The sequence below is a fragment of the Zootoca vivipara genome, chromosome 1 (genome assembly GCF_965207765.1).
Source record: "Zootoca vivipara chromosome 1, rZooViv2.hap1.1, whole genome shotgun sequence".
In the NCBI taxonomy this organism is placed as follows: Eukaryota; Metazoa; Chordata; class Lepidosauria; order Squamata; family Lacertidae; genus Zootoca; species Zootoca vivipara.
In genome coordinates, this window is record NC_142582.1 from 56,633,194 (window position 1) to 56,657,279 (window position 24,086).

A 24,086-nucleotide genomic window follows, 5' to 3' on the forward strand; every position below is an offset into this window, starting at 1 on the left:
AGCAAGTGTTGGAGCTCTTAGTATGCCACAGAGAATGGGCCCATCACCTCAAATTCAGCATTGCTGAGGTAGGGGGTGAGTGGTAGTATGTGGCTACTGGTTTTGTAGGTAGCAAATAATTGTGCGGACCCTGTAGACTGCCCTTACAGCTCACCCCATCATTATGATGTGAATCTTTATTTGAAAGGACATGCATTGGCACTACATGGAGCTATGCACATCTTTTTGATGTTGTAGCCCAAGCTGCAGATGTTGCTGGACTACAACACCTATCATCCCTGACCACTGACCATTCTGGTCGGGGCTGGTGGGAGTTGTGACCTTCCAGATCCTGGCCAGCATGGCGATGAGAGTTGAGTTGAACAGTTTCTTCAGGGTCAAAGGTTCTCTGTCCCTCATCTATGTTCTCTCCTTCCACTCCTTCTCTGGTTTCCTCTCTATTCCCAACCTATCTCATCTTCTTTTTCTTCCAAATTTTCCTCTCTCCTTCTCTTTATCTCATGTTATAACTTACGCTGCTGAATTATGCTCATCCTGCTAGGTTGTCTTATTATAATAATTTTTCATATATTCTATATATAACACCAATCCTTTTAAAGTTCTTTTTCATCTCTGATTCTTATTCTATTAGCCATACCCACTAGTTCCACGTATTCCAGCAGTTTATGATGCCACTCCTCTTTTGGTGGAACTGCGTCTGTTCTCCACTTTCGTGCAAGTAAAATCCGCACAGCCGTGGTCGCATACATCAATAGACTCACTTGTTTTTTGAAAAGCTTCGGGGTTTTTAGAAAAGGATCTTTTATACCTAGATGCATTTTAAGCTGGTAATGTGTACACAGTCAAAGCATCTCATTCATTATTTACTTTCCTAATTCCTTGTGAACATGATCTAGCTAAAACTTACAACATACTTTATATGTTGTAAGTGCTATAAAAACATTTAACAACCAGTCCTCAACATGCATAATATTTGTTCAAAACGTCTTCCACCTGCAGCTTCAGTTACCTTCTGGTAATTTTTATTTTTTGGCGCTTATGCATTAAGCCTTCTCTGTTGCTGATGGTTCACAGCTTTTCATTGGAAGCAGCTCTCATACTTCCCCTCCTTCTCTTTCCCTTTCATGACAAGGCTGATTTGGTCCTTAGGTGGGGACAAAAGTTTATTGATTGCTCTGCAAGAGTAGATTTCAATGCTTTTGTGACTGACTGTGGGAGAGAAATTTGAGTCAAGAGGGAACTTAAACCACAGCAGCTGGAAAGGCTGGCAGGTGGGTTTCAAGAAGTTGCCATTGACTTATGGTGGCATGGGCACTTTTATGTGGAGGGTCTGGCTGCTTGTCTCAATGTTTCCAGTTTAACCAGTTGTCTGGGGCTGCCCTGCTCTGTATAAGACTGACAAGTGAGACAATAACCTTAGCAAAGTTCTCTTTCATCAGCTAAGAGCAAGATACAGGTTGATTTATTTTGCATGTACCTTTGCTACACAGATGTCAGTGTTGTATGGTATGTTTGATGCTATCTGCGCATGGACATATTGAAAGAGGTCATTTCTGGGCCATCCCACTGAAAAGCAGAGAGCAGTGCATTTTGGGGAGCGCAATGTATATAAAAATATGGAATTCTCCATGACAACAGCTTGTGCAAATCCATCATCAACATACTGGGCAGCAGAGATGCAATTTCTACAGTAAGCTAGCTTCCACACACACACACACACACACACACACACACACACACACTCCTCCATCCAACAGTAATTACCACAAGTCACATTCAGATGACCTGTATATTGAACATTCATCTAATTAGTTTGCAGGAAGTATGCAGGGAGGTCAGCTTTCCTTATTGCAAAATGTCTGGGTTTTGTTGCGGGGGCGGGGAAGTTTGTTGCACAAGAGCTTTGATCCACTTTAATTGTGAAACCTGAATTTGTTGAAATGTGATGGAATGCTGCCTGAAATTAATGACCTTCCAGCCAGGCAGAAACACTCAAGGAGGGTATTAAGCAAGGCTGGTGAGAGCTGTGACCTAGGGAGAAGGTATATGGCTGGCGAGTGGGTGTGGTTGAAGGGCGAGATGGGCTGGAGGGCGACATTTGGCCGCTTGGCCTGATGCTCTGGCATTTCTGCTCCAGAACACACAAGATCCCATAGCAGATATGCAGAAAAGTCAATGTGGAAATGGTTTCTTGCAGGCAGAAACTAGGATGGTACAATTAATTATCTGAGAATACCCATGCCCGGCTCTTTAAATTCACAGCTCAAACTGTGGGAACAGTTTCCAATTATATGAGAACTTTGCCATCTTCTCTTATTGTAGAGATATGTAAAATATTGGTGGCCTCCCTTGTGCATGGGCTAACGGTCATGCAATCTCTGTCCGATACCAAAGTCAGGTAAGGGATTATTCGGCTAGGAATGGAGCACCTTCTCTGTGAATGGGCCAGTTCACATGAGAGTTTTACTTTGGGTGAGTGAATGCAAAGGACAACAGGTGAAGTGGACTCCTCTCCCTTTATGGTTGCACAGGAGAGGGAATATTGGCAATCTTTCAGTCATAGGTGAAAAATAATCAAAACCAAAACCTATCAGAATTAATTCCCCTGCAAAACTGCCCAAGGAACAGGAGCCCTGCCCTCCTATCATGTGGTTACCCATGTCTCACCCCAATGCAGCTGTGGTTTTCAGTGAACCAGCACTGTCAGTCAGCTACATCAGTGCTGTAGAGGGGGTTCTGTGTGTACTGTGAGTTCAGTAAGTTGAACTCACACCTGGCACCATTGCAGGTGTAGTTTTCAAACATTTTCAGTGTGTGGGTGGGTGTGGTATATTCTCTTGAGATTGCAGGATTTTCTAAAATAATGCTGTGTTGTGCAATACAATACAACATGTGAAGCTTCCGAGAAAACAGATTTTTGCTGTGCTGTGCAAAATATTTAAAAAATGGAAGGGGGGAGAGAACTTGTGACGAGACTATTCAACAGCCATGGTAGCACACAAAGTCAGAAATTACATTTTCCAGAAGAAATTAGTGAGGTAGATAGACGGGCTAGACCAAATCAGTATATGAGTGAGGGGTGGGGTGGAGCAGTAACCAGGAAGATGGACATTGTGAAGCACTTGCGCAGATTAATTGTGGGAAAGGTGTCTTTCGCTTACTAAGGGCACTCTCAGATCAAGTGCTTCATGAGTTTCAGGTGCAATGATTCCAGGACTGATGGTGATCCCTGTGCTGATTGTTGCTAACCCAAATGGACTAGCAGGATCAGTGCCAGTGGCACAAACCAAATTAGTGCTTATACCACTATGCCCTCACACTAATTAGCACAGACTCTAATTAGTTTGGCTGAGCTACATTTCCCAGGATTTCTGGTAGGTTTGGCATTACAACCAGGAAGAGGAAAAACAACAACACCTCCTCATGTTATTTTCAATGATAGATCACACAAAATGGCCTTGCACACAGTGTCTTAATTCATGCGTCTGATAAAGTGAACTGACTCCTTGAAAGCTTATGCCATAGTGTTAGTCTTTAAGGTGCTGCAAGATTTTTTTGTTTCAACCTTCTCCAGCTTGATGCCCTTCAGAAGTGTTGGGCTACAGCTCCCATTATCCCTGAGCAATGGCTATCCTGACTGGGGCAGATGGGAGTTGTAGTCCAGTAATATCTGGAGAGGACACCAAGTTGAGGAAGACTGTCTGGTTTTATACTTCATTTAAAGGCTGGCAGACTCACATTTCCTAATGTCAAGAGCCTCAGTAGATAAAGGAAAGTTCATACTGAAGTATTCACACAATGGGAACCAGGGAGATGATAGATAGATAGATAGATAGATAGATAGATAGATGATAGATGATAGATGATAGATGATAGATGATAGATGATAGATGATAGACAGACAGACAATACAATGCCATTCTTGTATTTCCTTTGTGCCCAAAATCACATCCAGAAGTATCTTTAGTCTTGTAGCCAGCTGATATGGGAAGGATAAGTCCAGGCCCATCTTTATCCTGATGACCCACCCTTGACCCCCACACCTCCTGCTTCCTGATGCTATCTTGGAGATTTCACCAGAGAAGGAAAAGAGCAAAGGCCACAATATAGATGGCAGAAGGGGAAAGGATTTTATGCCACTTTACTAAAATCCACTGCTTCAGGTTGGGCCCATTCTGCTCTGTCTCCCCATCACCTCTAAAGGAAATAAAAGGTGTTGGAAAAATGTCCTCAAAGCACCTTCCCTGGTGGCTTGTTCAGTGCTACAGTGTTAAGTCAGAAGTGTGGACAAAGGTGGCCCAATACATGTTGGACTGTGATGCCTCCACTGATCCAGTGAGACCCTGGTCCACCAATTGATCACGGGAAAACCATCACAAGGATGATCACAATCTTTGTGTAGCTTGGATTTGTAAGGTACCCTGAATCGGGACATGACGACACCCCAAATGGGTTTTGTTTGGAAACAGCCTGACATGAGTCGCAGATGAAATTTATACTCTGAGATGAATGCTTGATATATGCAAGGGTAAGCAACCTGCAGCCCTTCAGATGTTACTGGAGTCCAACTCCCATCAGTCTCAGTCAGTGGTCAGTGATGATGGGAATTGTAGATCAGCAGTATCTGGAGGGCCACAGGTTGCCCACTCAGGCAAGTTCATGCAGTGGTCCCCATAGGATGACCTTCTATGAGAAACGACTTCTCCCTATGTCAATTTTTTGTGACTGGTCAAAAGCAAATTACTTCACAGGATTCCTTTACTCCAGGTCAGTGAGGCAGGTACACTGTTTGCCCTCAGGCTGTTAAAGAGCATTGTATCACTAGTTCCCCCAAAATCTGACAACTGCCAGGAATTTTGAATTTCTAGCATGAATAATCTTATTGACCAAACATCATAAGAAATAATAAAAAGACACACTCCTGCCCCTCCCCCAGATTCCTCTACCTGGGGCATTGTTGTTGCTGAACATCAATGGGGATATCAGTGGCAATTAATGTTCCCGTGAAAGTGCATAAGAGGGGAAATGCCCAATTAGCCTTTAGCACAGTCCTGGGAACTGCTGAGTATTAATCCTTGCTCCACTTCCGACTGATGAATTGCTCCACGTTGCGTGCCTCAGTTTCCCACTAGTTAACAGAGGGACACTTCTTCTTAATGAGGTCTCCTTAATTTGGGAGTGCTTTTTTAACTCAGAGGATTATTCATACTTTAGTCACAGAGCATTTATTAGCTGGAAACTGAGCACCGCCTGTGCTGGGCTGTGCAGAATTTTAAAAGCTAAGCTGGGCTGGGCTGGGCTATTAGAATGATTAACGCTACACACGTCCAGAGAGTCTTTCATCTGGACATCTGACAGAGCTTCACAAATGCTAGTTAATTATTATTTGGTGAGAGACCACCTAAGGGAAAACCATCATATGGAACACTGTGTGTCTTGATTATTGTCCCCTGCAAGCCTCAAGGCAGGCATACTTACAAGAGGAATATGCTGCTTCCCCGAGAGATAAATAAGCCAGTTGAGGACTGTGCAAGAGGAGAGTGAATGGTTTGTTTCTATTAACTGGTAGTCAGATAGTATTGTTAGCATTTGGGCCATCCTCATGTCAGAATGTCTCACTGCACTTGCTGTCATTCATATGCAAAATAAAGGCAGTCTCTTGAATTCCTGGTGCATCTGGCCCATTAAAAGGCTGTAATAATAAGCCAAAAGTCTTTTTCAAGTCTACCAAGCCTATTTGGATCCCCTTCATGGATCAATGCCTTGTCGTGGCGAAGGGGCTTGAATAACTCAGAGAAGCTATGAGCTATGCCATGCAGGGCCACCCAAGATGGACAGGTCATAGTGGAGAGTTTTGACTAAACGTGATCCACCTGGAGAAGGAACTGGCAAGCCACTCCAGTATCCCTGCCAAGAAAACTCCATGGACAAAGACAACAGGCATATAAAAGTTATGACGCTGGAAGATGAGCCCCTCAGGTCAGAAGGCGTCCAACATGCTACTGAGGAAGAGCGGAGGACAAGTACAAGTAGATTCAGAGCTGATGAAGCGGCTGGGCCAAAGCCGAAAGGACACTCAGTTGCGGATATGCCTGGAAGCGAAAGGAAAGTCCGATGCTGTAAAGAAAAATATTGCATAGGAACCTGGAATGTAAGAACCATGAGTGGAGGTAAGCTGGATGTGGTCAAAAATGAGATGACAAGAATAAATATCGACATCCTGGGCATCAGTGAACTAAAATGGAAGGGAATGGGCGAATTCAGTTCGGGTGACTATCATATCTACTACTGTGGGCAAGAATCCTGTAGCAGAAATGGAGTGGCCCTCATAGTCAACAAAAGAGTGGCAAAAGCTGTAATGGGATGCAATCTCAAAAATGACAGAATGATCTCGATACGAATCCAAGGCAGACCTTTTAACATCACAGTAATCCAAGTTTATGCACCAACTACCGGTGCTGAAGAAAATGAAATTAACCAATTCTATGAAGACCTACAACACCTTCTAGAAATGACACCAAAGAAGGATGTTCTTCTCATTACAGGGGACTGGAATGCTAAAGTAGGGAATCGAGATAAAAGGAACAACTGGCAAGTTTGGCCTTGGAATTCAAAATGAAGCAGGGCAAAGGCTAATAGAGTTCTGTCAAGAGAACAAGCTGGTCATCACAAACACTCTATTCCAACAACACAAGAGACGACTCTACACATGGATATCACCAAATGGACAGCATCGAAATCAGATTGATTATATTCTCTGCAGCCAAAGATGGAGAAGCTCTATGCAGTCAGCAAAAACAAGACCTGGAGCTGACTGTAACTCAGATCATCAGCTTCTTATAGCAAAATTCCAGCTTAAACTGAAGAAAGTAGGAAAAACCACTGGGCCAGTAAGATACAATCTGAATCAAATCCCTTATGAATACACAGTGGAAGTGAGGAACAGGTTTAAGGATTTAGATTTGGTGGACAGAGTGCCTGAAGAACTATGGATGGAGGCTCGTAACATTATACAGGAGGCAGCAATGAAAACCATCCCAAGGAAAAGGAAATGCAAGAAAGCAAAATGGCTGTCCAACGAGGCCTTACAAATAGCGGAGGAGAGGAGGCAAGCAAAATGCAAGGGAGATAGGGAAAGATACAGGAAACTGAATGCAGATTTCCAAAAAACAGCAAGGAGAGACAAGAGGGTCTTCTTAAATGAGCAATGCAAAGAAATAGAGGAAAACAATAGAATGGGGAAAACCAGAGATCTGTTCAAGAAAATTAGAGATATGAAAGGAACATTTCGTACAAAGATTACCATAATCAAGGACAAAAGTGGTAAGGACCTAACAGAAGCAGAAGACATCAAGAAGAGGTGGCAAGAATACACAGAGGAATTATACCAGAAAGATATGGAGGTCTCGTACACCTCAGGTAGTGTGGTTGCTGGCCTTGAGCCAGACATCTTGGAGAGTGAAGTCAAATGGGCCTTAGAAAGCATTGCTAATAACAAGGCCAGTTGAAGTGATGATATTCCAGCTGAACTGTTTAAAATTTTAAAAGATGATGCTGTTAAGGTGCTACACCCAATATGCCAGCAAGTTTGGAAAACTCAGCAATGGCCAGAGGATTGGAGAAGATCAGTCTACATCCCGATTCCAAAGAAGGGCAGTGCCAAAGAATGCTCCAACTACCGCACAATTGCGCTCATTTCACACGCTAGCAAGGTTATGCTTAAAATTCTACAAGGCAGGCTTAGGCAGTATGTGGACCGAGAACTCCCAGAAGTGCAAGCTGGATTTCGAAGGGGCAGAGGAACCAGAGACCAAATAGCAAACATGCGCTGGATTATGGAGAAAGCTAGAGAGTTCCAGAAAAACGTCTACTTCTGCTTCATTGACTATGCAAAAGCCTTTGACTGTGTCGACCACAGCAAACTATGGCAAGTTCTTAAAGAAATGGGAGTGCCTGATCACCTCATCTGTCTCCTGAGAAATCTCTATGTGGGACAAGAAGCTACAGTTAGAACTGGATATGGAACAACTGATTGGTTCAAAATTGGGAAAGGAGTACGACAAGGTTGTATATTGTCTCCCTGCTTATTTAACTTATATGCAGAATTCATCATGCGAAAGGCTGGACTAGATGAATCCCAAGCCGGAATTAAGATTGCTGGAAGAAATATCAACAACCTCAGATATGCAGATGACACAACCTTGATGGCAGAAAGCGAGGAGGAATTAAAGAACCTTTTAATGAGGGTGAAAGAGGAGAGCGCAAAATATGGTCTGAAGCTCAACATCAAAAAAACCAAGATCATGGCCACTGGTCCCATCACCTCCTGGCAAATAGAAGGGGAAGAAATGGAGGCAGTGAGAGATTTTACTTTCTTGGGCTCCTTGATCACTGCAGATGGTGACAGCAGTCACGAAATTAAAAGACGCCTGCTTCTTGGGAGAAAAGCAATGACAAACCTAGACAGCATCTTAAAAAGCAGAGACATCACCTTGCCGACAAAGGTCCGTATAGTTAAAGCTATGGTTTTCCCAGTAGTGATGTATGGAAGTGAGAGTTGGACCATAAAGAAGGCTGATCGCCGAAGAATTGATGCTTTTGAATTATGGTGCTGGAGAAGACTCTTGAGAGTCCCATGGACTGCAAGAAGATCAAACCTATCCATTCTTAAGGAAATCAGCCCTGAGTGCTCCCTGGAAGGACAGATCGTGAAGCTGAGGCTCCAATACTTTGGCCACCTCATGAGAAGAGAAGAATCCTTGGAAAAGGCCCTGATGTTGGGAAAGATTGAGGGCACTAGGAGAAGGGGACGACAGAGGACAAGATGGTTGGACAGTGTTCTCGAAGCTACGAACATGAGTTTGACCAAACTGCGGGAGGCAGTGCGAGACAGGAGTGCCTGGCGTGCTATGGTCCATGGGGTCACGAAGAGTCGGACACGACTAAACGACTAAACAACAACAACCAAGCCTATAGCAGTGCTGATGCTACCGGTAGCAATGACTGATTACCTTGATTGATTGGCATATGCAGAGAGGAAATGTATGGGCTATACTTAGGCCCATTTGCTCTCACATGGCCCATTTGCTCTCACATGGTATATTCTATGTACTGTTAAGGTCTATAGCAGGCATCCCCAACCTGCAGCCCTCCATATGTTTCGGCCTACAACTCCTATGATCCCTAGCTAACAGGACCAGTGGTCAGGGATGATGGGAATTGTAGTCCAAAACATCTGGAGGGCCAAAGGTTGGGGGTGCCTGGTCTATAGAGTATTCATTTTTAAAGAGTTTGGCATCTTTTTTCTTAAGGGTTTAACAGTTTTGAGGAATGGACAAGACTTTCCCTTGTGAGCATGGTCACAGTCTGCATCTATTTTACTTGCCATCCCGTTAAAGTAGAAGGGAACAGACATAATACTATACAGATGGTAGACAGGGGAGAACAGGTCCAGTAACAGTCAAAGAATCCCCCCAACAGTAGTATAGGGGTAAGCAAAGAGTCTAGTGGGCTTGGAGTTGTAGAGCAAGAAGTAGTAACCTAATGGTGGGATGAACAGGAATCAATAACCCATTATGGGGTGGTTATGGAAAGGTACATAGATCTGTATGAAGGACATACTGGGATTTGGCAGATGGCAAGGCCACAATGGAACGGTGATGAGAGCAGCGTGTGTGCAGTTTTAGGATTCTGCCCAGTGTAGAAGACCATTTCTATTACAATGGCATTGTTTCTCTCTACACTTGCTTCCACCCAAAGTCTTCCAACACTGAGCAAGTGCTGTATACCCTCCTAAGAAGCAAGGAAATGGCTCTTCCCCCTTCATTAGTATTGCAGTCTACAAGGCTAGCCCAAATGTATTTTGCAGCAAATGGTGTCTCCCCCCCCAAAGGTACACAGCATCCAAGGCTGACTACATTGTTTTGCACCTGAGACATAAAATCACCAAATGCCTCTCCCTGAGAGTAAAAATATTATACTAGTAATAATTTAAGGAACTGGCGATTTGCTGCCTTTTGACAACACCTAAAATTAGCTGCCTGAAGCAGGTGCCACACCCTGCCTAATGGTAGGGCAAGAAGCCCTGGAACTGTATGATTCAGAAGTGATCTATGACCCTGAGTTGTAATGGGGAACCCCTGTCACATTCCTTCCAGCCCAGCCACCACCTCCGTCAGTCAGCAATGTCTGTTGCTTCTAACATCCAGGAGATAATTGGGGAAGGATCGAAAGCTCAGTAGTACATCATCTGCCTTACACAAAGAAGGTCCTAGTTTTGATCTCCAGTCAGATAGGACTGGGAAGACTTGCCCCAAACCCTGGAGAGCTGCTGCCAGTCAGTGTAGACAATACTGAGCTAGATGGTCCAGTGGTCTGACTCTGTATAAGGCAGCTACCTATATACTCTGGTAGAATAAAATGACGGGGGAGGAAAGGCCACAGCTGACATGACTCATTCACCCACCATCTCTCCCTGGCTGCAGCCATGGCACAGAACGTGCCTGTGTAGCTGAGCCTCACACTCTGGATGCTCTGAGGTGCCTCCTGGGACTCTGGGTGAGGAGGAGGAGGAGCCTGGATTGAGCTCCTGGACTTTGGCCTGCCTCTGTCCCTTCTCCCGCTCAGCTCCCAAGGCTCAGTGTTTGGAATGTACAGGCTATTAAGTTATTTCACAAGCTGGGAGGGAACAAAGCTGGGTGCGTTCGAATCGAGGCGTGTTCGCTCCTTGTTTTGCTGCACTTTTGTTGACACGGGGCTCCTCTGCCAGAACCAGGGGAGCTTTGTTTCGCGGAATGGAGAAGGTGTAACAAAAAGAGAGGAGCGCGGAATGGCACCACGGCCTACAGCCCTCTATCTCTAGGCACACAAAAGGTACACCCTTCAAGAACCCTGGAGGCACCGCACCCATAACCGCTTTTGCCAGTTTACACAGCTGAGGGCGAGGTGTGGGGCAGGGCAGGGCCAAGGCCAGGCCAGTTCTTGCATCTTTGGAATTCCACCTTAAAGGCACCGCTTTGCCCAGCGCCTCACCTGCTTAAGGTGGAAGCGGCCGACCTGCTGCTCTGCCTCCCGGCTGATGTCAGTTGCTAGGGAGAGAGAGGGGTGGAAACACGTAGGTGTGTCACCACCAGCGCAGAGAAGGAAAGTCCCAGGAAACCAAACGACGCTTGAAAGAAGACCGGGGGTGGCGTGGAGGAGGAGGGTGTATTTGTGTGCGTGGGCGCGCGCGCGCTCCCTGAATGAAGAAACTTTTTTTTGGTAGACTAACTAAGGAAGTCAGAGGGGGGGCCGGACAGACTCACCTGTGAATAAGCGCGCAACTTACCTGGCGTGTCAACGCGCCGCTTGGGCGCAGAGAAGAGGAAGGGCTGCCCCAAGCCCTCGCGAGGAACTTCCCCTCGGCCCACACAGAGTTCCTGGCAGGCGCGGGGAAGGGGCGGGTTGACCCGGGGAAAGAGCCGGGCTGTTTTTCACGTGCGCGCCTGGCCCACCAGCCAGCATGCAGGAGAATAACTTCTTCTTGTCGGCTCTGCAGCCAGAGGATGGCGTGTGCTCCTTGGCGCTGCCCTCGGACAAGCAGCTGGACAGGAAGAGCGAGGCTCCCGACGCCGCCGAGGGGTTCAAGAGCGCCCGGGTGCAAGAGCAGGTCCGCATGAGGATGCTGCAGAAGAGCCACTCGGCCCCCAGGACCAACGGAGCAATGCAGGACTACGCCGAGCTGAAAGGTAGGCGAGGGGAGAAATGAAACTGGGCACAGGTTGTTCGTTGCAGAGGGGCGTCAGGTGGTAGAAAGAAACCTTTGGGTCGATCGTGTGAGAATTGTGAAGAGTCGGTATTGAACTACGTTTGACTCAGAGTAGACCCACAGAAATGAATGCACGTGACTCAGGCCCATTGATTCCAGTCGTCTGCCTTGAGTAAAAGTTAGTTTCCCATTATCTAGGAAATTGTTGCAATGTTCTGGCGAGGTAAGTCAGCGTTGCTACTCCCATTAGGCTGAGAAAACAGTTGGTTGGTGGAGGCCACCCCTGGGGAGTTCAAGGGTGAGGTGAGATGGGAACTTCAGGGCCTCCCAGCTCAAAGCTCGCCACTCCTAACCCTCTCTCCTGTTTGTTGTGCGAACTCTCTCCTGTTTGTTGTGCGAACTCTTCTAACTCTCGGCTATGCGGTGCAGCTGCATTAATCAAACCTTGTGATAAAATGGCACCCGGCAAAAAAGTGCAGTGGAGGAGTTAGCCCAGCTGTGTTGTTGATTCAGATGCTTCAACCAGGAAATATGCCCTTGTTGGGGTGGTTGCAGGCTTAGTCAACCAGCCAGTGTCATAGGTTTATATGCCAACTGTCGCAGACAGAAGGAGAAACTGTCGTCAATAGTTTTTATGATAATAATAGGGCTGTGTTACCAAGACAGCTTCCTCTCTGGGAAGGTGGCGTGGACCTTCTCAAAGGTTTAATCTGGGTCACACTCAAGATACGCAGGCCAGACAAAGGTTAGTCAGAACTGAGAATGACTAAGTGAGATAGCAGAAGAATTCTCCTCTCCAGCAATTTGCCTTGCCCCATAGATTTAATCAAACATGAGATTCAGTCAAATATCCCCCATACCTCACACTTAAACTGCTCTCAGTTTCTCCAGCTATGCAAGTAATTTCTACTACTGTAGTTCTTTGCCTCCTTCTTCTGTCTGCAAAACAATCATTCTTCCTGGAGCCACTGTGCCTATGGTAACATTATGCTAACCTTACCAACCTAGTTTGGACTACTATTTCGCAGCTTTTATGTTATTTGTTTATTTTACATTTATATTCCAGCCAAGGATCTCAAGGTGGATGGTGTGGTCCTCACCTTCCCTATTTTACCTCGCAACAACCCTGTGGGGTAGGTTAGGCTGAGAGATAGTGACTGGCTTATGGTTACACAGTGAGCTTCATGGCTGAGTGGGGATTTGAACTCTGGCCTCCCAGGTCCTCGTCCAACACTCTAACCACTGCACCACACGGGGAAGCAACCTTGGTTCTGTGGACAATTGTCTCGCCCTCACCTCTCCCAAGCTGCCCCTTAGGGCTTAATACTATAGTATTAGTAGTGTGCACTTTCTTAATTCTCCCATCCACACAATTTATGTACAGCAGGGCTAGGGAATCTGTGGCCCAGCAGACTCCCAACTCCCATCTGCCCCAGTAAGCATGACCAATGATCAGGTATGATGACAGTTGGAGTCCAGCAGCATCTAGGGCAGGCATCCCCAAACTTCGGCCCTCCAGATGTTTTGGACTACAATTCCCATCTTCCCCGACCACTGGTCCTGTTACCTAGGGATCATGGGAGTTGCAGGCCAAAACATCTGGAGGGCCGCAGTTTGGGGGTGCCTGATCTAGGGGGCCACAGGTTTCTCAGCCCTGATCAAAACCTAGCACTATGTTGAGGAAGCAGTAGGGATTGCTTAAATGTCAACACTGTCAGTTTTATTTGCCACTCTACCCTAGCTACTCAGTTATTATGGGACAAAATGAAGTTGTGGACGAGTCCTCAGTGTCATGGGAGGCATCCCAGGTGCATAGGAGTAGCTCACTGGCAGCCCCAGTGGGCTTGATGGCTGAGCAGGATATGGATTTGAACTTGAGCTTTCCATGCTCTACTGATAACTATCCATTTCCCCACATTGAGTTAGAGGAGAGATGGAGCAAGCGTCCTTCAACAGTAGGGTTCACACTCTGCACTTCCTGAGTCATCCTGAGAAAGGTGCTGCGCCTATAACAGCTGTGTGACAGGCAAAAATTCATCTGATGGCATTTTCACCACCCACAGTACCACTAAACTGAAGACGCTTTCACTGCTGGAATGCCTGCCAGTCAAGCAGCTAACAGAAGGCCTCTGTTGGAGATGGGGAGATGTCACCTCTCTTCAGTAGAATTATAGTCTTGAAATCCTTCCAGTTTCCTTGATGGCACCAGTGACAATTATGCTGCATTTAATTACTAGGCTCTCCTCTGCCACACCCACAAAAGTGTTTTGGAAGGAACCAAGTGGGTCTCTTTACATGGAAGTTGGACATATTTTAGTGCTGCTCCCACTGCTTGTTTTTCACCTCTGCATTTGGAGACCTAGATTGCAATCCAGAGATTAGGAGAGGTCTCTTGTAATTTATGACCCCCTATCAGGTTGATGTATTCCATTCATGTAAACGCCCTGCCACAAACGCCAGGGCAGGATTCCAGTACGGTACAAAGTTTCCTTTGCTTGCAGAGTCAGACTGTTTCCTCTTTCAGGTGCTGGCTAAACAATAGAGGTAGAAAGTTTCTCACAAGAACCTGAGACTAGTTTGGGATTTTCTTCCTTACGTTTCTTGTGATTCTGCCTCAACGGCCTCGGTGTATTTTACCAGTTGGAAATAATTCTCAGTTCATTACCTATATCAGGCATCCCCCAACTTCGGCCCTCCAGATGTTTTGGACTACAATTCCCATCATCCCTGACCACTGGTCCTCTTAGCTAGGGATCATGAAAATTGCAGGCCAAAACATCTGGAGGGCCACAGTTTTGGGATGCCTGGCCTATATCAAAACACAGCTAAATGCAACTGGGAGGCCAGAGTTTAAACCTCCACTCAGTCATAAAGCTCACTGGGCGGCTTAAGGCCAATCACTGTCTCTTAGCCTAATCTAACTCATAGGGATGCTGTGAGGATTAAATTGTGCAGAGTAGAACCATGTACACCAACAGTAATAATTTAACTTCTCAGTATATAGTGCATCTATGCATTGTATACACCTGGAGAACCTGTGGCCTTCCAGGTGTTGCTGGACTACAACTCCCATCACCCCTGACCATTGACCATGTTGATGGGGTTAGAGTCCAACAATGCCTGGAGGGTCACAGGTTAGGGTGTGATGGTGGATCCCGTATGTAAAGTCAAAGGCACTGTTTACTGTTCTCCAACCTTGGCAGTGCTGCAGTGAAGAGCGGGATGAAAGTGTTCAGTTAAGTGTTCAGTTACAATTGGTGATGGTCTCAATGGTTTCTCCCTCATGAGCTAGTTTCAGTCTCTTATTTGTCATTGTTTGCCAACCTGTGAAATGGGAACAAGAACGTTCCTGGAATCAAAGGCGCAATTAGCAGCTAACCTGCTTAACTCTATCTCTGCAATACTCGGAGATTACTATCTCTGCAATATGAGATTGCTGTATAGTGGCAGATCCACAACACTGGATTGTGTTACCATATACAGCTTTTGAACTACACTGGGATTAATGATAGAACACCAGAGGGTAGGAAGCTCTTGGACACACCTGGAGCTCACTTTCTTGATGACTGCACCCACCCTTTGATCTGTCACTCTAGTTCTAATTGTGGAGTCTAGTCCCACACCCTGCACTGGTATGTCTATCGTGTCCTATGCAATGCTGTCCTTTGGGCTGACAGGGGAAGGATGGGCCTACCTGAAAGGAGATCCCAGTTCCTGCCTGTATTCCCACAATCCTACATGTCTCAGTGCAAACCATTGATCCTAAACAGGTTTGAAACCTTGTTAATTCAAAGAAGGTATGAGACACTTTTATTTTGAGTTTGGGGATTGTACTGCTAAAGTCCTCCATTCCACCCTCCCTATGTTAGGATTCTGTTGGACCTAAAATAGAGATTCAAGGTGGCAGACACTGGTTCCTGCATCCAGACAAGGCCTGATCTTCATCATGTGCTTTTAGTCACTACCCTGAGCCTGACAGAGCGGTGTCTTTAAGAGCTACAGAACAGGCAGAAATCCAATAGGCGCGGCTTTATTTTGTGTGGTGGGGAGTTAATTTAGGTCAACAATGTAACTTCCTAATGGTTGGAATATTGTGCTGAGGCTTCTGAAAACTTGCTTTTCACTGCTTGAATGACACACTTGCTTTATCGTGTGATGTGGTCTTATATCCAAGAGAAGGAAAGCCGCCATTCAGAGCTTACACACCTGCAGGTGAATCCCATTCAAATCATTGGGACTTCCTTCTGAGTAAACCTGGTTAAACTTGTGCTGTAAGGGTGTGTTCACATTAAAAGGTGCTCACACCTTGGCTAGAGACAAATTAGGGACAGCTTAAGGACCCCAATCAGTGTGGAGCAGGTTTGAGAAACAACAGCATGAAACGGAAGTACCTTAAAACAAGGTACAGGGTGCATATGCATTTCTTGTGGTCACTGTAAACTGAAGTGATCTTAGACATCTGTAAGGGGAAGAGAATATAGGGATCCTCTTCCCCTCATCAGAAGCAGCCCCTCCCCAAGCAGCGATAACAGCGAGGACACCCAGGAGTCCAGTCAGGAAGTGGAGAGAGAGGGCCAAGGCTCTCTCAGCACGGGAGAGCCCCCGCGACACAGGAGGGAGGAAGAGGGGGGGAAAGGGGGGAGAAGGAAAACATGGAGCGCAGACCCTTTCCTCCGGTTCCGGAATTACGCAGGAGAAGGAGGGGAAAGAGATTTGCTGTCCCCAGGCTCTTATGCTGGAGGAGGCCCAGGGGCGGTCCAGTACCGGATTCTGCGTCAGACTGAGTAGACATGTTGTACATACCCAGCTCACTGTAAATAGCCTGCACAAAATAAAGACTGCTGAAAGACAAGCATGCGGAGCGTCGTTACTCCGCAACAATCCCCTGACAACATCCAATCTGGGTATGGTGAAATTTGTAGTGTCTCATCCAGATCTATAGGATCTATGTAACTTGAGTGCACATGTGCACTCAGTTACACCAATCCTACAGGTCTGAATGAGCTATTGCAAATTTCACCATACCCAGAATGGAAAGTCGAAGTCCTGCAAAACATCCTATTTCCTCCTCTCATCAGTGATGGAGTTGAGGTGCCCTGATTCTTGTGCAGAAGATGAGGGGTAACACGGGGGGGGAGGTTCTCTCCCCTCCCCTCCCCTCCTCTGCTCTTTCCCAGTCTAGGGTTGCCAGACTCAATAGAGGACAGGACTTCTGTGCCTTTAATTGCCCTGCTCTCTTTTGAGTTTGGAAACCTTAAAGAGAAACCAGCATACCCTTTGCTTGGAAATTAAACAAATGGTCTGCTGGTTTCTCTTTAAGGTTTCCAGACTCAAAAGAGAGCAGGGCAATTAAAGGCACAGAAGTCCTGTCCTCTATTTAGAGTCTGGCAACCCTAATCTCTTCCCCTCCTTCAGATAGAAGGTGGCACTGGCATTCTCTAGAGCTGATCCAATCTATTTAGGGAGATGCACAGTCTAACCATGGTGTGCCTTCCCTAGGGAAGTGAGAGCAGATGTTGTATGCATCTGTAGAAACCTTGAAGCCTGGCGGTGGTGGCAACAGTGATAGAGACAGGAGAAGGGGTTAAGAAAAGTGGGGTAGAAGCTGCTGCAGGGGAGATGATGAGAGGTGCAGTAGAAGAAGCATGGCTGTAATCAGAGCTGGAGCATCCTGGCAGCACTCCCAACCATGCCCATCAAATTTCACAGGCAAGAAGCTACTTGTCTCATCCTAGGACAGCCAGTGCCAATCTGCCACCCTCCAGATTTTGTCAGACTCCAACTCCCAGCTGTGCCGGCTGGAGCTGATGGGAGTTGTGGTCCCAACATTATATGAAGGACACCAGGTTGGCAAAAAGCTACCCTAGGGGGCTCATATGGGCAAAGTGAAGTGAATTCTCCTGGTCTTCTCCCTTTGTTCAAAGATGACACCTTGTTATTCATGGTGGCATTTTTCTTCTTCAGCACATATGCCCTGGTTACTTCATAATCTAGCACAATTTTAGAGATGTGGAATATATAAAAGTTAATAATAGGCACTTACATTTTTACCACATAAGTCTTTCCTCAGCAATCTTCAGATCTTTGCAATGGCAAAATAAAATTGGCAGTCTCTTTTTAAAAAATTGCTTTTAGGACAGATTATGATCGTCACTCCTGCTGTGACTCTTTTCATTGTGTGCTGTCTCATGTGCGTGCTGCCGCCTCTCCTCCTGCAACAGCGGGGCCTCGCCCTGGTCATAGCGATCATTATTCTGAGTCTGCTACTTCTTTTTTCCAGTGTCTGCCTCTTGGGCTGATTGGCTTTGTTGCCGTCTTCCCTTAGCCTTTATAGACTGAATGCTCCCTTGCTTTGCAATGACTGTACAAAGGCACACCTCTAGTCAGTTTTTTTTATAAAAAAACCCCAGATAATAAGTGGCAAACAGCTCATTGTTTTCACATCAAAGCCATGCCCTTTTATATGAAGCTTTTGCTTTATTATTGAGTTTTTAAAAATGTTTGGAAGCTCTGCAGATGAACACATAGCCAAACCTCTGGGTTTTTTTAAACTGAGAAATATAACCAATTTGGTGCGCATAACATCCAGAAATTCATTTCTATCTGTAGTATTAACACATGTAGGTTGATAATTGACTTACCAATGCTAGCATGTTTGTATATCATTAACACTACTTCTTGAATTGTCACTGTTGTTATTTTAGATTCATTTAAAACAGGCCTAGGCAAACTCAGCCCTCCAGATGTTTTGAGACTACAATTCCCATCATCCCTGACCACTGGTCCTGTTAGCTAGGGATGATGGGAGTTGTAGTCCCAAAACAGCTGGAGGGCCGAGTTTGCCTATGCCTGATTTAAAACTTTAATGCAGTTCTCACAGTCTGTATATATTGCATTTCATTTTCACGTGATCTCATTTTCCTCCCTCTTTTCAGTGTAACAAAACAATGTATTTCCAACTCTTTGTTTCTTTCCTGAGGCATTTGTTACTTTCCAGGAGGATTTAGTGGGCATCATTAAATGGCCAAAAAATGTTTTGGACCTGGAACAAAATGTTGCAGTATGGAGTGTTCCTCCTTCAGTGCTCTAGGCAGCCAGCCATGCTCTTTGAAATACTTGACTTAATTCCCCACCCACGGGCTTTCCCATCCTGTCCCCCAGCGCCATCCAACAGCATTCCATGCCCAATGAAAAACAATCAGAGAGTCTTGTGGTTGTGGCAGAGGCTTCCACTGACCCAAGGCCACTTCATTAAATGCATCTGATGATGCAAGCTTAAGTCTACGAAAGCCATTATAAATGTTACTCATCTTTAAGGTGCCTCAAGATTTTTTGATTGTTTTCAGTGCAAGAGACTTAAACCTTTGACTTTTATATAATAAGAAAAACAATATCCCATTGGTGCCAATTCTTTTTCCAATGCAAATAGCCTGAGCAAGAAGTGGCACCTTCGCCTCTCTTTCCCCATGGCAACAACCACCTTTGTGAGTGGAGGTTCCATTGGTGGCTCTTGGGACGGGTTATTATACAATTCACTGAATGTTACAAATTTAAACTTGGGAAGAAAACTTTGGGTTTTTTTTTTTTCTGTGCTGGTGGCCTGCAACGGTGTCGTAAACTGTAGGCAAGTGACAGAGAGGCCCCTACCTCTTACTTTTGCGTACCTCTCTCCACCCATGTGCAACATTCCAAAGCTCCCTTTTCATGCATTCAGGAGTTCAAATGTAGCCCTGCCAGTGTGCAGTTGCTGGATTGCAGTGGTGGTTAAGGCATTGGAGGCTATAAGAGGGTATGTCAGGTGAAGGTCCAAGCGCTGTTTGCTTGGAAAGTCAACCACTCAAGCTTGTTGAGAACTGCTTCAGCCTGTTTTTGAGCTGGAGAAACTAGGAGGGGCAATGGTGGGATGCATTCCAGACAGAGGAAGAGTGACAGCTGTACATAATTCATACTTCCTTTTTAGTCAGACACCATACATGATAAAGAAAGCAGTGGAATAGGAAAGGGAGGGAGAGAACTGCATACAGATAGGCGTCATTACGGTTGCTGGAATGCTCATAAAAATGTCTGCTGTAGCCAGAGGCAGGTATAACACAGATTTGTATTTCTCCTATGTACATCTCAGCCTCTCTGACTTACAACATGCATGTTCTGTTAGCTCTAGGCTTCCCCCTGCCAACACATTTGACAATGCATCTGAGTACCGTCTTGGCCAAACTTCCATGTAAGTGTCCAATTGACTGGGAGAATGGGGACCACAATGTACAAGGCTGAACTGAAACTGGTTGTGGAGACATCAGCACCCAAGTTCCTGATTTGCAGGACTGTGTGTACACACAGATATGAGAGCTGGGGTAGCATAGCAGACTGAGGAAGTCTACATTGTAGACTCTCCAGTTACCGGTAAATCTAATCTTTGCCTCAACCTCATTAGGTGACCTTGGACAAGCCACTGCTCTTAGCCTGAGCACCCTCATCCCAAACATCTACAATTTATGATTGGAGGCCTCTTCTTCATTACTTCTTAACACCTGACATTTTATTTTTCAAAGTGATAGCATGCATGGTGGCATAGTAGCTACTACAAGGAGGGGGGCAGTAGTGGCATCTGAATGTTTACACCTGCTTTATTTAACAGCTGAGATCAGAAGAAGTCTAGTTTTGTGCTGCCTCGGGTCTCCCTTGAAACAATGAGGAGAACCCTAGCAGGAGATTCATCCAGGCTTAATTATCTGAGTCTACCAATGACTCCTCCCCGAGGGGAAAAGGGGCTTGGCAAACTAGCACAGCTTTTGCTAGTGCTGCTATTGTTTGTTAGCCTTACAAATGTATAAATTATGTAATGCTTCTACATCCTGATCCAACGCATCATTCAAAAACTAAGCTGCGTTGATTTCAGTACAGTTTACCGCTTAAGAGACATAGCTTGGCTTTCGAAGTGCATAATAAATAAATAAAACATCTGGGGGTGGTTACATGTGTAAGAACCCTTGGCTCCTGTCCTTGTACTCCCAACACAGAAGAACTCTTTTTGCATTAAAGCACAAGTAGCTCTAGAAGTCTAAAAAGGAATATGAAAGAGAGGGATGTACAGCAAAGCAACCACTTTTCACTGGAAGCCATTATAATCTGTGCCAATTTTAGCTCTGCTGTTTCTTTGCCCTCACAACGGTCCTAAAGGGTAGGTTCTTATTGTGGCCTTTTTGCAGATGGGGGAACTGAAGCTTGAAAAACAGTGATTTGCTCAAGTATATGCTGAGCAGAGATTTTTGGCTGTGTAAATACCTCCTTTTGCTCTGCATTCAGTGTGCTCCCAACGCTGGTTTGAGAAACAGTGGACACACAATATTAGCCACAATCCAGATCTCTCCTTTATCTCTCTTATGAAATATTCCATGTATTCCCCCCCCCCCGCGCGCCCCCTGGAACTAGCTTCAATCTTAATTGAGGGAAAAGAACACCCTAGCTGTGTTTTAAGCCTGTAATATGTGCACAGTCTTAGATTCAATTCCAAATTAAGAATTCTATCCATAGTTAGCAATAAGTGGTGAGAGAGTTCAAACCTGGCAGATGAAAAACTTGCAAGCTCCACACACACACACGAATAAGTGCTCTCTGGGTGGCGCTGTGAGTTAAATCACAGAGTCTAGGGCTTGCTGATCAGAAGGTCGGCGGTTCGAATCCCTGCAACGGGGTGAGCTCCTGTTGCTCGGTCCCAGCTCCTGCCCACCTAGCAGTTCGAAAGCACATCAAAGTGCAAGTAGATAAATAGGGACCGCTCTGGCGGGAAGGTAAACGGCGTTTCCGTGCGCTGCTCTGGTTCGCCAGAAGCAGCTTTGTCATGCTGGCCACATGACCCGGAAGCTGTCTGCGGACAAACGCCGGCTCCCTCGGCCTATAGAGCGAGATGAGCGCCGCAACCCCAGAGTCGGACACGACTGGACCTGATGGTCAGGGGCCCCTTTACCTTTACCTCTCCTCTGCAACAGATTAAGTCTGCAGATCAAAGGCAGACACTTCAAGAACAATTTACCTCTGTTATCTGAATCTTTGGCTGGCTGAGAGAAGGGGGGGAATGAACATAAGACAATATCCAAATGTGTCCAATTGCTTAACATGTGGGTCAGTTTAAAACTCATATAGCTGCAACTCCTGGGGGATTTGGAGCTAGGGCTGTATATTCTTAAGGTATATTAAATAAAGCAGCTTATTTAATTGTTCAATAACTACGTCATAGTCATTCATTCTGGAACGGCTGTCCAGTCTGTGAAAGCAATGCAGCAGGCTCTCACTTCAGTTGGAGTGGGGTACTTTACCCAGTAAAGCTGATTTTTACGCCACTGTTACAGGGCAAAGGAAGTGCAGGGCATCATATATAGACTCCAGGGTAACTTAAAGGCTGACACAGAAGTGGAAGGTGGGTGCTTTATTAAAACAGGTTTCACAGCAGATCACATGGGCAGGTTCCTCTGCCAAAGGACGAGTCCATTGCCTCCTGGCTTTGTTACTGAAATGGCTGGTGGGTAAACTTACAACATCAAGTGCTGTCTTAGTTGTCAGTTTTGTCCCTTCCCTCCTCTGTGTGTCATCTGGACTCTCCCCCTTTTTCTAATTTTCAAAGCATCATAAATGTATGTCTATGCATTAATCTTTGATGTATTCATTAAAAGAAGAAAGGAAAAATTAAAAGAAGAAGCTTAATGCTGCTCTGGGGACTGGGTTTTGTTTTGCTTTCGGTGTTGTCATGGGTGCTGTCCACTGAACACTGACTGCCTCGCTTCTGCTGCAAACTGGCAGAACTGCATTTTTTAAAAAATAGCTTGACCTTGGAAAGGAGAGAGATGGGGCTGAGTACAGTGAAGGCATTTCCAAACTAACCCAACCGCTCTAAAAATGTTTCTCCTATTTCCACTCCTAGTTAATTTAGCATGTGTGTGCTTTGTGTGAGGCATTAAGGATGAGGCAATGCCTAGGCTTTGTTGTGCGGTGCTAAAATTAAAATCTCTGGGGACTTGGACTCAGCAGATGGAAGGATAGAGTTTATTTACTTATTTAAAAAATATTAATATACCCACCCACACATATAAAATGTCAAGGCGGCATGCAACATTATATGCAAATACAGTGAAACATATGATAAATAAAGACAATTCAAAATAATAATAAATTACTGGCTCGTTTATCACATTGCCACAGAATTCCTTGCATCCTGCCAAATTCTACTAACAACAATACTGGTCATGTGCTGGTGATGTGGTACATTTTGGGGTGATGATAATTTTAAGTGCATGACACAAGTATTTGTTGGCAGCTAGAGCTATTCTTTGCCTGAGGGTTGGCAGAGGAATATTTGTGTTTTTGTCTTGACACTGGTAAAGGTACCCCTGACCATTAGGGGGGTTGCAGCACTCATCTCGCTGTATAGGCCAAGGGAGCCGGCGTTTGTGGCCAGCATGACTAAGCCGCTTCTGGTGAACCAGAGCAGCACACGGAAACGCCATTTACCTTCCCGCCAGAGCGGTACCTATTTATCTACTTACACTTTGATGTACTTTCGAACTGCTAGGTGTGCAGAAGGTGGGACCGAAAAACGGGAGCTCACCCTGTCACGGGGATTCGAACCTCCGACCTTCTGATCGGCAAGCCCTAGGCTCTGTGGTTTAGACCACAGCGCCACCCGTGTAATTGACCATAATAAAATGACTTGTACTTGGTGAAGTAAACAAAGAATTGCAAAGGCACTCAGAATTCTGCACCACCCCACGACTATACCTCCGCTGCAAGGCAGTCACAAACCAGCCTTGCTCTCCATTCATGCTTAGTGAAAGGCATGGAAAAGTTGCAGGTGATGGGTGCTATCATCCAACAAATGCTATAAACTCACAAGGGGCTTTTCAGTGGCTGTGGAATGACTTGTTTGGATGGATTCAACCTTCCACATCCTTTACTTCATGGCAGCTGATTTAATTTCAAGGTCACTTGTCTGAGCAATAAAAATGACCACGAGAGCTGGGGGAAATAACGTACATGAATGGCCTCTAAGGGAAATGCAGCTTCTGTGTCGGGATTTGCTCTCTTGGTCTCTTCAGGCAGCTGGACACACCAAATAGCACTAGCAAGAGTGGACTGAAACTCAAACTCTCCCTCTGAGGGCTGTGTAAATTATACTTTGCCCCTGATGTTATCATTTGTGTGACAGTGTGTACTTACTGTTGATAAGTGGGAATTCCACCTGTTTGGGCCTGAATGAATTATCTCCTCACCTCTCCACATTAACCTTTCATTAGGAAGTCACTTACAACAAGGGTGACAGGATTGTAAAAGATTCCTGAGTGCCTGGGAC

The 24,086-nt window shown here is 45.5% G+C and overlaps 1 protein-coding gene and 1 long non-coding RNA gene across 4 annotated transcripts in view; one reads left to right on the plus strand and one right to left on the minus strand.

Moving 5' to 3' along the window:
• LOC118088796 (uncharacterized) overlaps positions 1-11,543 on the minus strand; it is a 69,509-nt gene extending 57,966 nt beyond the window's left edge. For all 3 annotated transcript variants that reach the window (XR_015948812.1, XR_015948809.1, XR_015948810.1), the window contains exon 1: positions 11,327-11,543. This is a non-coding gene — a long non-coding RNA (uncharacterized LOC118088796). The remainder of the gene's footprint in view (positions 1-11,326) is intronic.
• Positions 1-24,086, plus strand: part of PKP3 (plakophilin 3) — a 71,546-nt gene that overhangs the window by 15,001 nt on the left and 32,459 nt on the right. Inside the window, exon 2 of the mRNA XM_035122844.3 lies at positions 11,537-11,726. Coding sequence (XP_034978735.1) covers positions 11,537-11,726 — 190 coding nt within the window. The remainder of the gene's footprint in view (positions 1-11,536; positions 11,727-24,086) is intronic.